Source organism: Penaeus japonicus, unplaced genomic scaffold (genome assembly GCF_977035675.1).
Source record: "Penaeus japonicus unplaced genomic scaffold, GWHDUDI00000001_assembly GWHDUDI00000027, whole genome shotgun sequence".
Classification (NCBI taxonomy): Eukaryota; Metazoa; Arthropoda; class Malacostraca; order Decapoda; family Penaeidae; genus Penaeus; species Penaeus japonicus.
Window position 1 is genome coordinate 520,677 of NW_028234429.1, and position 15,000 is coordinate 535,676.

A 15,000-nucleotide genomic window follows, 5' to 3' on the forward strand; every position below is an offset into this window, starting at 1 on the left:
AAATGCCAATATGACCAACTTTACACATCATTGTTACCTCTCATTTAGAGCTAACTTGTCCACCCTGGTGCAGTGTCAGGGTGGGAAGGTAGGAACACTGCTGAATGCTTATACGGTCCAGTCTGGAAGGTATGTCAATATCACAACTAAGATGCCATCTCCTTTGTGTTGCTAGTTCACCAGGTTTGGTTAATGTTCCTTGTCAAGTAAACTTGTTACTGAGACTCAACTAAATATCATATTTCAAAGTGTGAGTTTATTATATTATACCAAATTTGTTGACTCAATATTTGGTTCTCATGTAATTTTGACCATATTTTCACCATTAATGTATTGTGATTAGGCCAGGAGGATAGCAAAAACTCCTTCAGCAATAGTTCCCAACATGGAAATCGATTCCAGTGATGCAATTTTTCAAAGCACTAGATGACCCTGCGCTTATTTCAAGGATAGAAAAACTAGTGTCTCAAAGATGTAGCTATATAAAAGGCAAAATGTGAATGTGATTCTCTTGTAGAGCAAGAAAATTGATTAGGAATTTGAATTGGCCAGAGTAGATGCTCTTCTTTGGAGTGAGTTCCTACGGAAGATACAATACATGTTAACTAATAGTTTTAATTTGATTAGAAATTTCCCCAATTTGTATGGGTGTGAGATTACATATTACACAAGTGTATGATTAAGATTTTTCAAAGCAAAGTAGAGTATTTTTGTTGGTAAAACAAAAACATGTTTTACTCTTTATAATTTTCCATGGTTTCTTGTATTCTTAAAATCTTAATGTTTGATTTTTATTGCATCTATGTTTTAAATGTTGTCCTTCCAGGCTTCCAAGACAACAAGGATAAAGTAGCAGAGATTAGAGATTACAATTTACATAAACAATCCTAAAAGACATGGGGAAGGTCTTTTAGTATCACTGCCCTGTTAAGATAACGAAGAATGGTTTTTGCTCACATATGTTGATACTGGAATCAAGTTCAGTGATTCCATAAGCACTGAGAATTAACATTTTCAGCTTTAATTTTAGTGATTTATGTCAGATTTTGGACTGAGAAAGACAGGAAACTTGCTTATTCCTTTATTCTGGATCAAGCAGAGAATGTTTAACCCGTTAACGACGGGGCTATTTTGGCTCTAAATTGTCGAAACGCTGGGATATTTCATACGCATAAGCCTAACACCTCGGGATTCTCTCCCACACTAGCCACGGCCAAGTGCTATACACCTGATCACGTGGCACGCTGGCCAGGAGGATAAACGCGACGAAATATCTTGTCCCTGTCGGTTGACCCTACCACCACTTGACGTGATATCTTGTCAACCATCGTTAACGGGTTAAATATAAAATGATACTTTTGTGATAGTTTGAATGACAAAGACTGAATTAAAAATGAAGTATTCTAATTTTAAACGGTTTTAAAATGTTTTCCTTGCTTACATTATTAAAAGGTTACTGCCTTATCCACTACATTTTTAGGCCTGGTGCATTCATTCAGTTGTTAAGTATAAGAATAGAACATAATCTCCATTATCATAAGTAACTAGGTAAATTTTCCAAATAATGCCACAATACTAAATACCACAAAAGTGGTATTGATGGATTCCTCTCAATCTCTGCTATCCAAAATTTATCAACTTTTACTGCAATTCCCCCCTGTACCCCACAATCAGAGCTAAAATAGTAGAGGAGAGCATTTGGTGCACATCAGATCCTCTGACTTTCATCCTGCACTTGTAAACCATTGACTGATGTCTTTTTGTTTTTCCTGATCTGTATTTATTTGAAAAAGAGCCATGTAGTTGTTGCATCATGAAGACATACGTATGTGTGTGTGTTTGTGTTTGCAGTTTTTTAGGATATACATGGGCAACACAGGATATACGTCAATGCATTCAAAAGGTGTTATCACTAAATAAAGAACCAGCTCAAGCTCCATGTATGCAAAACAAAATAAAAGCTCCCAAAAACAGAGCATGTAAAATTCCCAGAAATCAAGGTAAGTATAGCATGAAGTGCCATAAAAAAGTTAGTGCCCAGGATGGGCCAAGCCCACCTTGGCTAGGGCCAACTTCAAAGTTAGGCAAGCTAGGTTGGTCAATAGATTAGAATTTTGTAAACAAAATACCCCAAAAACAGCACATTCAAAATGCCCTCCAAAATCGTTCTGTGCAATTGCCGTACACACGGTATGCCATGTGGGTGAGTAAATCATGCAGAAGGATTAAATCATAAAGAAACTGTATCTGTAACAATTTTATTTTACAGTAGAATGTTGTGAGATGAAACCAAGGTATATTTGTGTTATATATCAAGGCAATTTATTAACCCTATGGCAACGGTGCGTCACACTCTTGTGACACAGCTAAATTCCTGATGCTGGGGCATCATGACAGTGTGACGTTTCCAATGCAATATAGCAATGGCCCGGCGTAGTGGTTTTCGCGTAGCGCATGCCCCGTCAGGAAAGGGTTAATATATTACCCCGCTACTTTCCTGATGCACTTCATGCCCTCCCCTACTATTGGGACAAAGATTGTGGAGTACAGGGATAGAATTACGGATTATATCCACTATATTTGAATAGTAAAGTTTGAGAGGAATCCATCACCCATCGGAAAATTCATTTTTATTTATCATAAAGTTCACAATTTTAGTTTGTTTAAATCAGTTCAAATTGGTAGTATTTAGATATATCAGTTATGCACAATATTTATCTATTGTCATTTATGTCATCTTGTCATTTGTTGGAATCAGTTGATTCACAAAAATTGATCAGACTCAGTAAATTTTGAACATGGATAATGAATATGCCTATGTTTTTGTCTTGGAGTAGAAATTTAAAACAATTTATGCTGTGTAATAGATTGAAGACAGTCATTCTTATTACCTGTTCATTTTACTACCCATTTTAAGTTATGATGAATTTAGTTTCATATTGTCTTTTCATTTAAGAGTCATACTGTTTAACCCCTAAAGTCCTGTTCATCACAAAGTTGGCAGAAAGTGGGGTGGTGCATCAGTCCTATCTGTCATGATCATGGAAGGCATGTCAAAAACTGGATTTTTTTGTTATGAATGGGATGTATGGAGCGTCTATTAATATTTCTAGTACTGTTTGGCAAGTTTCCTCAAGCAATACCTACTATATCATCCCCATATCACCATGCCCCTTGGACCCTCCTTTCCCTCAGCAAATCAGTCACGTTCCCTATCTCTTTTTTTGTTTTTCTTTCTTGTGAACGAAACATAGTGAAATAGTAATTCTTTTGCTTTTATGGCATATTAAATCCTTTATCTCACCTCCTCACACAATATGCTTATGTAACATACAGTTTGTTCTTTACTGCTTCATATGCATTCTTTTTGCATGGTTTATTTGTATTTCTTCCAGCCACACCTACAATATCAGACCCATAACCCCATGTTCATACAAGGCCCTCCTCTCCCTCAGCCTCAGTTTTACTTTGCCTTATTGTATATTATTGTCTTTTTATTATTTACACATCTTCATGAATATTCCATTGTTTTCTATGTGGAAATTATGTACAATACTTACATGAATTATATACTGGTATTTTTCAGGCATGGAAGCTTATTCCCAATGCCTTCCCATTTGAGGGTAACTACAATAATGTTTTCAACACTGCGGAGTTACTGAGATAGATCTTTCAACTTTGACACCATACTTTGCAGTGTGTATGTGATATATGGCAATGAATTATGAGTTTTCTGGTGTGTAAATTCAAGCTCTTGAAATACCAATGACCAATATTGGCTTTGATGAAACTTGAAAAATCATAGCCTAAATTTGGCATAGGAGACATACCACATACCACAAAATATTCAGCATGTCTAAGAGATCAAAATGTGATTTTTTTCTTCCTGGCACATGAGGCAATGTACAAAGGAAAATAAAAACATTAATGAATTTTAGCTTACTATTTCATATTTCATCAGAGGTATTTAGAATTAACCCACTCACGACGGGGGCATTCCAGCCTTGCATGTCACAATGCCAGGGCTTTCGAACGCTTAGGCCTAAATCAATTAAATGGCTGGCACCATATTGTGCCGCCCAGCCACTGGGCTTTTGAATGAGCGGTACAGTAGTGTACCACCCGTCCAGAGACGGTTAAAGATACAGTATAAAGACATGCTTGGATACGAGATGAGATGAGAGATGATTTGCGAGGGTTTAACAGTCTTATGCATGTTTCTTTTCCTGTTCTTAGGTTGCCTAGAGAACTATGTAATGAGGACTTAGGATCCCTTCACCAACTTTTTACCAAAAAGAACTGAGAATATTTTTTAGGTCCTAAGAAATGCTTTACAGAAAATTGTAATATTGCACTATCGCTTGTTTATCATTTTTCCATGCGGACATTTGTTATTTTTTTATCATCATTTGTTAATTAGTATTGTATTATGCCAATTCCCAGTGTCATGCAAATGTAACAAATATTCTTAAATTTCAGGAAATCCAACATGGAGGATGAATGTCTGTCTCTCACGTGGAATAACCATGGAGCAACTTACAGGCAGACTCTCAGCGTACTTAGAGAGGAGGTAATCAATGTTGATCCGTAACCCCTTAATGACGAATGAAGTAATGTTATGTCATGGCCCGACTGGTCATGTCATAACTTTTTGTATGGCCGGCATGTTGGCTAAGTGGGTGTGTAGCGGCTGGCCACCACTTCAGCAGATGAATACTCTGAGGCATTAGGCCTGTGCATTTTGTAATTCCCCAGCATAATGTCCAGGAGGAGCCAAAATTGCCCCGTCATTAATGGGTTAAAATTTCTTTTCCCAAAACATTGTACTGCTACTGTAAATGTTACTGTAGTTATTGCAAAAGAATGTTAACCATACTTCATTGTCAGTAAAATATATTTCCCATTTATACCCTCTCTTTTCCAACTTTTTAATATTCTCTCTCTCTCACTCACTCTCACCTTCTTGTCCCCCAACACCAATCTCTTCCTTATGTATCTCTAATCATATACCTCTTTTACCTTTCTTTCAGAACACCCTGACAGATGTGACCTTAGCTTGTGATGGACAGAAGTTTGCTGCACACAAGCTGGTTTTGGTAACTTGCAGTGACTATTTCCGGACAATATTGGGAGATGTTCCCTGTCAGCATCCTATAGTGTACATGCGTGGAGTTGCTGCAAAGGAGATGCAGGCTTTGATTGATTTCATGTACACAGGCCAGACAGACATTCCCCAGAAAGAAGTGCCGACCTTACTGTCAACAGCAGAGGCCCTGCAGATAAAGGGTTTGGGTGTGTTCACTTCAGGGGAGGAGAATACTTCAGAAAAAAGTATTCCTCCCAGAAGAGAAAAAAGTACTGTGAATAAAAAGAAACGTTCAGAACCCCTTGTGTTGTTAAATGGTTCAAGTAGTGAAAGTGCAAACACAACAAATTCCAAAAGTTCTTTGGCCAAAAGTGATCCATTCCTAGAAAACCTATATAGTCATCACTATGCTTTTATGTCATCTCCAAAGAGAAGAAAAACTGATGACAGAACAGTACTTAAGTCACCTGAGCATACACCTAATATAGGCACTGAAAAACAACCACTGCAAGAAATTCCATCAAGCTGCTCAAAAGAGAACCTGCAGAGCAGTGCAACACCACTGTCCCCTGGGCTGCTCAGTGACCTCTTTCAGCCAAGAGAGCAGAGGGACCAAAGTTTGTCTCACACTCCTTCCTCATCATGTCCGGCCACCTATACCTCCTCAGTTGCAACTGACTCCTCCCTTGAACATTCTCTAAAGGAGTCCCATAATGCCTTCAACAGTGGATCAGAAGCTGCCAAGCACAGGGCACAGGGTCTCCGTCCAAACCGTAGTCCTTCGGGACAGCAGCCAGTGCAGGACCTGCGGCCAGAAGCTAAGACAGCGTCCCCTAGGGCACTCAACTACTCCTTGTCCGGCTTAGGAGGAAGCAAAGAAGACTTCGCCTCCAGTTCACCTGGCCACATCCTTGATGAATCCAACGGGGCGCATGCTGACACGCCTGAGAAACTGGTGAGTGATGGCATATGGCATATATACTGCTGAGGGAAAAATCAACATTTAGATGGAAGTGGGATGATGATGATTGATAATGTTTACTGTAGTGAGTGCAAATCTGGCATTCAAAATAATGCATGGAAAATTACTGGTATAATTAAATGGGTGAGTAGCAACTTTAATATGAGTGGGAAGTTAATGGTAACACTGAACTGGTGAGTGGAAAGTTGGTATTTAATCTGATGAATGGGATGTTTTAGTGTTCAAAGTGGGAAGTGAGAAATGCAGAAAAGTTTTATTCTACCTTTATCATTAACATTAGTGTTATTATGTTACTTAGTAGTGATAGTTACTGTTATTTTATCATTGATGATTATCATGGTAATATTAGTAAGAATAGTATTTCTTGTGTGCCATCATTTATGATTATTGTAACATTAATTGCTTCCATTTTCTCCCCACTTCTCATTTTATTACCTTTGCTCTTTTATAAACTGTAACTCAAAAGCCAAGACTTCAAAAAAAAATTTTATTGTAGAAAAAGACATGTTTGCTATATTTTTATTTTATTTCCTAACTATGGCTTTATGATGTTTCCCCTCTCCCCCTCCAAAAAAGGCATTTTAATCACTCTAGTCTCGCAATAAGTTTATTTAACCTTCATTGACTTATGGGGATTGTGAATGTATGTTTCAGATCTGTCAAAAATCAAATATTTTAAGTGACCCACTTTCTTCACACTTTTAACCTCCACAAGAAAATTGGTATAGGTACAGACATTTGAGTATCATGAGTCATTCTAGTTTAATCACTGCCAGTCAAATACTTCATGGTACACCATTTTCTTAACCAATAACTGCTGGTCAAATAAACAAATCCCATTTTTATAGGTGATGATAGTCAGTCAAGTAGATGCATCTTATTTTCTTTGCTGGTGGGCAATTAGGCATATCCACTTTTCTTACCAAATAATTGCAAGTCAAATAATTATTTTCTGAGAAAGAAAACCCATATCAAAAAAACAATAAAATGACTATAGTCTATTTTTTTCCAATCTGTCTGCTGAATATTGTTAGTTTTAGATATTTGTGGCAACTGTTATCACTGGCTTTTGATTGACTGAAAATCAGTTTATAATATCATAAATATTTTGTAATAGATATTCAGTAATATATTTGAATATGTAGATGTGAAAATAGCTCTTACATATTTACATACAAATACACATCCACAGCCTCTGACAAGCACTATCTATAGATTGCAATGGCACACAGCAAGTTGCCGATGAAGGATGTGCAGGCTGAAGGAAAAGATGAAAATGACTCAAACCATGCCATGTCTACAATGCCCTTGTCAGGAGGGATGCCTTGTACTGTGCCACTCACAGTTATAAGCACAGGTTTCCTTCCTCTTCCCTACCTGTTTTTATATTTTTCATATTCGTTCACAACAGTACATGATTACAAAAAAAATGAAGTTGCTTTTAGTCCTCCCATAAAACAACAATACTTATATCACACTGAGTATAAAGAAGACAGTGAGCTGATATGGACTATATTCTACAATTTTAGTCAACTGCAGCATTGATAGAGCCTGTCACATGATGCATATGAGTCTCTCAGTACAATAAAACAAAATAATGACAAACAAAGAAGAGAGTGGGAAACTGCCTCGCTCTGAAATAAAACTCATCCTGGACACTGGGCAAGCAAATCTATGATCATCTGCAATGGGCTAATAACTTGAGTATTTATTACAACTGTTATCAGTCATGCTGATTTTCAGCCAACCAGAAGCCAGTAATGTGTGCATGTGCCATATCACTGATAACTTTGCCAACAAGATCAGATGAAAAAGACTGTAGTATCAACATCACTTCACTCTCTTTTTTTCTTTAAGATACTTTGTATATATCCTCCTCACAATCTTAGAAGTTTGCCAAAAGGTGGAGAGAACGAGGGTAACTTCATATTTAATTGTTATCTCCATGAGGTTTGTTATCTCTTTCTGTCCCAAACTTTATGCACTGGGTCATAGACTGTCAAGTTGCTACTTTTCTCCCCTTTAGATGAAAGCAGAGATAAAAGAGGAAGCACTGGACTTCAGCAACACAACACTTTCAGAAAACCTACCAAGTGACACTTTGACAGCAGCTTTATCTAGTAACAGCATCGAAGAGGAAACCCGCATGTATCTGGATGCCTTTGCACGCAGTGCAAATCTAGCAAGGCCGCTTCCTCTTGAAGAGTCACAGGTATGAGATCACTTTATTTAACCCGTTAACGACCGGTGACAAGATGTCATGTCAAGTGGTGGCAGTATTTCATTGTGGCTATCCTCCTGGCCAGTGTGCTGGGTGATCAAGCGTATAGTGCTTGGCTGCGGCCAGTGCAGGTGCAAATCCTGAGATGTTAGTCTTACACGTTTGAAATATCCCAGCATTTTGACAATTTGGAGCCAAAACAGCCCCGTCGTTAATGGATTAAAGATTTCAGTTCTGTTGTGCATTCACTATATAAAAAAAATAAATAAATGAATAAAAATTAAAAAATCTGTGATATACATTGCTGCTGTCAATTTTCACTTTTATAGGAGCTTCTCTTCCTTTCAGGAGTCAGCTTCTCTTGATGGCCGTCCCTATGTGTGCCCCATCTGTCAGAAGTGTTTTGCCAAGGCTGCTATTCTGAAGCGCCACCACCTAGCCCACTTCCGGCCATATGTCTGCCACCTCTGCACACGCTCCTTCACCAGAAGAGAAGTTCTGGCAGAACATTTATTAGAGCACAATGGGGCTGATCTACGAATGCCGTGCCCTGTGTGTAACATGACTATAAAGCGAAAGAGAAATCTCCAAGCTCACATCAAAGTCAAACATCCTGATTATTACAAGCAGAAAATTGCAAGCAGGGAGTCCTTGTGCTAGTTATAGTTGTAATTTGGGGTATAAATAGTTACATCTGTTATTAATAATTATTTTTTAATACAGAACAATTCCATTAATTTTAAATTAAAAGAAAACTATAAAAAAAAATAAACAAAATATAACAGGTGAACTCTCATGGGGTTTGATACCATGTGTCTAGTCACCAGGTGATTAGAACCAGTTGATGCTTCCTAAGTAAAGACAGCTCCCTGTTTTCATCCTTTCAATACTGTTGCATAGGCATTTCTGTTTTTGGTTTATTTCCCACCAGTTTTCCGTTAGCACCATCAAAAACCTTCAATCTCTTATTAAGGTTCATATTTGTCCACTGTGTCTCCAAATAAACCTTGTATGTTTTTGTTTTTGCTTATGGGCAATATAGCACTTTGTTTTACATGGAACTGTCTTGCTTTCACCATGATTCTAGTGTTTTTAGTCATCTTATTGATTGATTTTTTTTTCTTTGTCAGCTAGTACAAATGGCCTACCTGTGAATTAAAGAGTAAATTGTGGGAGAATGGTGTTTCCACCAGACATTTACACCCCCTGTGCTTCATTAAAAGGGTTAAATTTATTCAGTTTGTGTGTATTATAACTACTTGTACTTAAAAAGTTGCTATTCAATATGTGCATTTAAAGATATTTGAAATTAGGTAAAAGTCATGTTAAATCAAATTGTTGCATTATATTCAGCTAGGTGCATTTGTATATTATTATGTAGTATTACAAAGAGTGAAGCAAGTCTTTGATGATTCATAAGTTGGTGTTTATTTTTTTCAGTGCAATGTTGGTGATATTACCCTTTTTAAGTACAGCATTTGCATTATTTTCACTCCCTCCTTGCTTTGTCATTTTAATCATAATTATCACAGGCCAGATTTGTTCTGTAAGGGACCCTAATACCAAATTATACTTTGGTTTTACCAGAACTTTCCTCTTAATGTAAATCATTCCTTTCAACATCTCTTGACTTGGGAAGTATGAACAAGATGTTGATTCTCAGATGAAGAAAGTTCAAATTTCCAGAGGAAATACAAGACGGATTCATATTTATTACGTCCATTTTTGTAACCACCTTTCTCAAACGATGGGAGACGCTGACATTCCTAACACTTGTCTCAAACAGAGACTGCAAAGCTTTTCGTTAGTGTTAGTCAGGTAATTGTTATTTTACCTGTTTAACCTGTCTTTTGATCTCATGCTCCAATCATCAGGCTTCCATTGAAATGCATTTATAGCTTTTAAGTTTTATTTTATTTTATTTTTCTTCCCCACCTTCATTTCTCAGTCGTTTATAAACTAAGTGTATCACCAAGTGGTATCGTAAGGGGGTGTATTGCTCAAGAGGCATAAAGTACACATATTTTAATATGTTATTTATTTAAGGTGACTTGGTCTTTGTTAGATTTATTAAAATTCCACAGTGTGCATAGTAATGGAATGGCACGATGTGTTCACTTAATGAATAGTTTACAGTCTTCCTATCACTCTCACACACACACACATAATATAACAGATAATACAGAGAATTTTGTGAGCTGTTTGTTTACACAAGTTTGAATCAAGTGCAGATGACTGACTGTAAGTGTTGATACACTCAATTCTCTTAAGAGCAATTGAATAGCTCTCTCCAATGACAAAATAATTGTAGTTATTTTTCCAATAAAAACATCTTGTAGAACTCTTCCTCTTCTTTTGTCCTAAACTTAGGCACAAAATTAACCTGCACAATGTCTTCAAAACCTTCGTCAAGTGATGGGTCTTCATATTTGGAGCTTGTATGAAGAAGAAAAAAAAGTATAAGTAATATTTTCATGGATGGTAATGATAAAACTAAGACATGTACTTAGATTGCATTATATAAAAAGAATCATGTGTATTGGGCAATACATTTTGAGAACTATATAAATACTAGGACATACCTGTAAGAATGATAAATCATGTCGCTCACTTTAGAATGATCAGCACCCAAAAATTCCCGGAACTGAAAATTAAGTTGTGTGCTGTAATTGTACAACTAAAAAAACACGTGTTATAGCACTTTTATAATTACATTTGCATAAATTATCTTTGTAACTCTTCCACATGAAAATTCCCTTGAAAAAAATATGAAGTATTTGTGTCTTGGTTGATGCCCCACTTTCAAAGTTAAAAAAGACATGAAGGGAGAAAAAAGGTTTTGGCAGATTACACACCTTGTTATTGTGTCTAGAATGATCTTTCGATGCACTGAGGACGAAGCAGCGAACTGGTATGTTTAGCTTCTTTGCAGCCAAAACATAGCGCTTCCGAGACTCAATGTCGGGATTAGTGTTGTCAATCACAACATGCTTTCCTTCCTAAAGACAAAAAAAACAGAGGTTATTAAATTTCAAGTCAGTTCTTAAACCACTGGAGCTGGTTGACGTGATAGCACGTTTTGTGGTTTTTGCGTCAGACGCCCGGGACGAGCTATGAGGGGAAGCCGCGCGCTCGGGTAGAGCGAGCGGGCAGCCCAGGCTCGCGGCTTGTGCGTCCGAGAATCTCGAGGCGTTAGGCTTATGCATTCGAGAACCCCAATATTGCGATCGCGCAAAGCCGGAACAGCCCCGGCGTGAATGGGTTAAGGAGAATATTCAAATTCACCTTGTGACATTTAACAAAATATGCAAATGCATATATACTTTATCCTGACCAATAATCTATGATAGTAAATTGTATTTGCCTACACACCTACATACACATAAATAAAGCATTCACTCAAACTAAATAAAAGTAAAAGAATGTCAGAAATTTAACTTTATTAAAAAATGAATGACTACGGATGACATACTTGTACAGATTTCTCCATAATAGCGACACACTTCTGCCAGGTGCCCACAGTGTCACGGTTGGCCACAACATAGCCTAAAGGAGCAAAATGCTTCTCTGCAAGATAGCTTTTCCCTGCTCCAGGATATCCAACCAGGATAACCACCTGAAAGAGAGAGAGGATTTCCAAATGACCACCAAAAGCACTGAATTTTGAATCTTTAATCAATGCCAATTATATCAGCTGTTATCATCATTTTAGATGTTAATTGTAACACAACTAGAGAGAAAAAGGAGAATAAGAAAAAATTGCAATCATTAGGACAATAATATCCAGTATCTGTTTCTTTTATGTATGTCAAGGGGCATTATTATTAACCCTGTGGCAACGGTGTACTTAACAACCAAACTAGCAGTCAAACCAGTTGTTATATGATGCTAGCAGCATTGCCTAAAACTAGGAGGGACAGGGAAAGTGTTTTCTCCATCCTCTGGGCAGTGCAGACTACCCTGAATGGCATTTTTTCACAAAACAAGGGTTAAAGCTAAATTTGAAACCCTGTAGCTCTGAAGCTAGCATTTTTGTAGCCACAATACTTCAAATTTATGACTCTCTCAGAATTTAAGACTTGTCCTAATTTCTCTCTTGCCATCTTCTCACCACTTGCACAAAACCTGGCCACTCACCTCTGTTTTAAACTTAGGAACTTTGGTTGTTGGTGGTTCAAACAGATTCACAGAGTCATCGATCACACGCGGGTCAAAGTCAGGCATGATAAACTTCTGAGTTTTGACACCTAGAACCCAAATTTGGAGAACAAATGAAATCATTTCCTTAGCAGCTTAACCCTTAATCTCAAAAAGTGATATAACAATGCTCATTATGACTGAAGGTCCTTTTATCAACTGAGTTTATATATATCATCATATCAGTCTGCACTCAGCATGCAAACAAAAACCCTAAAGCTCCAGTATCTCAATACCCAAAAAGTGCTCTTCTGGAGTGTAGAAACTGAGGCCCAAATTAAGAGCAAAAAGACGGTCATTTGTGGAAAAGTCCTTCTTCTTCTTGCCTTCAGCCGGCCTGCCTGCTGCATCTCCTATGTACATACTCTTGCTCATATCAATTGTCACATTTCCATTGGCCTGCAAGGGGCATTGTATTTAAAAGAGTGAAGTGTCAGGCAAAATTAAGTATATTTACTAATATATATATTTGAAAGATTTAAAATAAACAAGAAAATAGACATTTGTCGTTTGTTTTTTGTTGTTTATCATTTGTGTGTGTTTGTATGTGTATACGTATGTTAGCCTAGGTATTTTGTAACATTAAGAAAAAGAGTACCATAAAGCATAAAAAAAGCAAAAACACAGAAATATATGCTTAACCCATTCGTGCTGGATGGCATGCTGACATGTTTCGTGGTTTTTGGGTCAGACACCGGCAACGAGATATTTGGTCAAGGCCAGCGCTCGGGGTGAGCGAGCGGACAGCCTAGGCTCGAGGCTAGTGCGCCCAAGAATCCTGAGGCGTTAGTATTATGTCTTTGAAAACCCCAGCATTCTGATTATTCAGAGCCGGAATCGCCCCAGCGTGAATGGGTTAAAGAATTTGTTGACAGAATTCTGTAGTAGGTATGCCTATAAAAATTCTAGTAAATATAAAAAACAAACCTCTTCTTTCAGGAACTCCCACATGCCAGTGCATGGCTTCCTCCATTTCCCTTTGCCTGTGGACACGAAGGCTTGAATGGGGACACCAAACTTATCGATAATGTTGCAAATTTTTTTTTGTATTCCCGAAACAGTCTGCTTCCCTCTGCCTGTAAGTCAGTGACATAAAATTGGTATTTAGTAAAATTTATATACTTATCTGTAACAAAGTAACTAATATCTGCGGCATCTACACATATTTCCTCTTAATTCCATACATTACAATGAATATGTTTAAAAAATATACATCTGTAAAATCATGTCTCTGTACCTAACCTCCATAGTTCAAACGTTACCAACCAAACAACTGATACATGGATCAGCTTAACTAAACTGTTTTTACATTAGCTTAGAAAAGAATCCAGTTCTAACTTATTCTATAATGACAGTTTAGAAAAAATTGTTTTAAAAATAGTGAAAATAAAAGGGACTGTGCTCCTTGCAATGTACTACAAACACACATGGCAGACTATATTTGCAAGACCAAAAGAGATTCTAGCAAGTGAGACCAATAAGAGATTCTAAGACAAGATTTACAAATGATAACAATGAAGAGAATTGCAGTGACAAATAGAAAGTAACACTCAATTGAAAATATAAAATCTATAAATACTCTTACTTACTGATGCCTGCCTGGTTGGTGAAGATGACAATCTTGTATCCATCGTTATACAGTTGTTTTAGCTTTCCCGGAATCTCTGAGTAAAGTATCTTCCAATCATCATAATTTTGGGCAAAAACTTTCCCTGACTTGGTTGTAATAAGTGTGCTGTCCATATCATATCCAGCTATCTGTAAGAGGAGTACAAGTGAAACATGTCACTGAGGTCATGTATAGATTTTGTTTTGCTAATCTTTTTTAAACATAAATGATTCTAATAGTGCTTAGTCACAAACAAGTCAATCAGCAGGCTTGCCCATTTGGTAAACCCATGCTATTTTTATAGGTCCCATCTGCAATGGCTTTATAAGGACAATAATTATAATAATTGTAACAAAAATCAAGACTTTTTTACCTGCAAATTGATTGGGATAAGGTGGTCAGACAGGCCTACTATTGGACTTCTTGGCTTAAGGACAAGGGCAACATGTATGTGCCAATAGTCATCATGGTATATTTGAGATTGGATTGCTGTGTTTCCCTATAACACTATGAGTAATAACTCTATTTAGTGACTGGTGCTGCCACTTGCAATTATAATTACTATAATTCCTGTAATATTCACTAAAATAGGTTTACTTTCAAATCTTGAACAGAGATGGCACAATTCTCTCCTAGCACCAGCGAGAAAAAAATCCTTGAAAGGTGCCCATCGACAGTCTCTATCAAGCACTACCTTCAGAGAGTGATGACAGACAACAAGATGCCAACCTCTGATACAAAAGTACCAGAGATGCAGGAGGTGCAGATAGAAAGAGAAGAGGAAATTGATCATCTGCAAATTGCCCCTATGCCAGTATTGCTGGGTTGTGATGTGGCACTCACAGTCTCCTTCCTCTTTGCCATCTCTTCCTTTATTTTCATTAGGAATGGCTATTTCTTTTGCA

At 37.2% G+C, this 15,000-nt stretch overlaps 2 protein-coding genes across 3 annotated transcripts in view; one reads left to right on the forward strand and one right to left on the reverse strand.

Annotated features, from left to right (window-relative positions):
• The window catches only part of LOC122255968 (uncharacterized), an 11,301-nt gene extending 671 nt beyond the window's left edge, over positions 1–10,630 (forward strand). Inside the window, exons 2-5 of one of the 2 annotated variants that reach the window (XM_043020362.2) lie at positions 4,480–4,570; positions 5,031–6,041; positions 8,095–8,280; positions 8,638–10,630. In XM_043020362.2, coding sequence (XP_042876296.1) covers positions 4,490–4,570; positions 5,031–6,041; positions 8,095–8,280; positions 8,638–8,949 — 1,590 coding nt within the window. In that variant the 5' untranslated portion in view covers positions 4,480–4,489 and the 3' untranslated portion in view covers positions 8,950–10,630. The remainder of the gene's footprint in view (positions 1–4,479; positions 4,571–5,030; positions 6,042–8,094; positions 8,281–8,637) is intronic. The other variant, XM_043020363.2, reaches the window with a different exon arrangement.
• PNKP (Polynucleotide kinase 3'-phosphatase) overlaps positions 10,181–15,000 on the reverse strand; it is a 12,359-nt gene continuing 7,539 nt past the window's right edge. Inside the window, exons 4-11 of the mRNA XM_043020359.2 lie at positions 14,076–14,244; positions 13,414–13,562; positions 12,723–12,885; positions 12,427–12,536; positions 11,762–11,905; positions 11,145–11,288; positions 10,872–10,933; positions 10,181–10,724 (exon numbers count right to left, since the gene is read on the reverse strand). Of these exons, the coding sequence (XP_042876293.2) occupies positions 10,601–10,724; positions 10,872–10,933; positions 11,145–11,288; positions 11,762–11,905; positions 12,427–12,536; positions 12,723–12,885; positions 13,414–13,562; positions 14,076–14,244 (1,065 nt within the window). The 3' untranslated portion in view covers positions 10,181–10,600. The remainder of the gene's footprint in view (positions 10,725–10,871; positions 10,934–11,144; positions 11,289–11,761; positions 11,906–12,426; positions 12,537–12,722; positions 12,886–13,413; positions 13,563–14,075; positions 14,245–15,000) is intronic.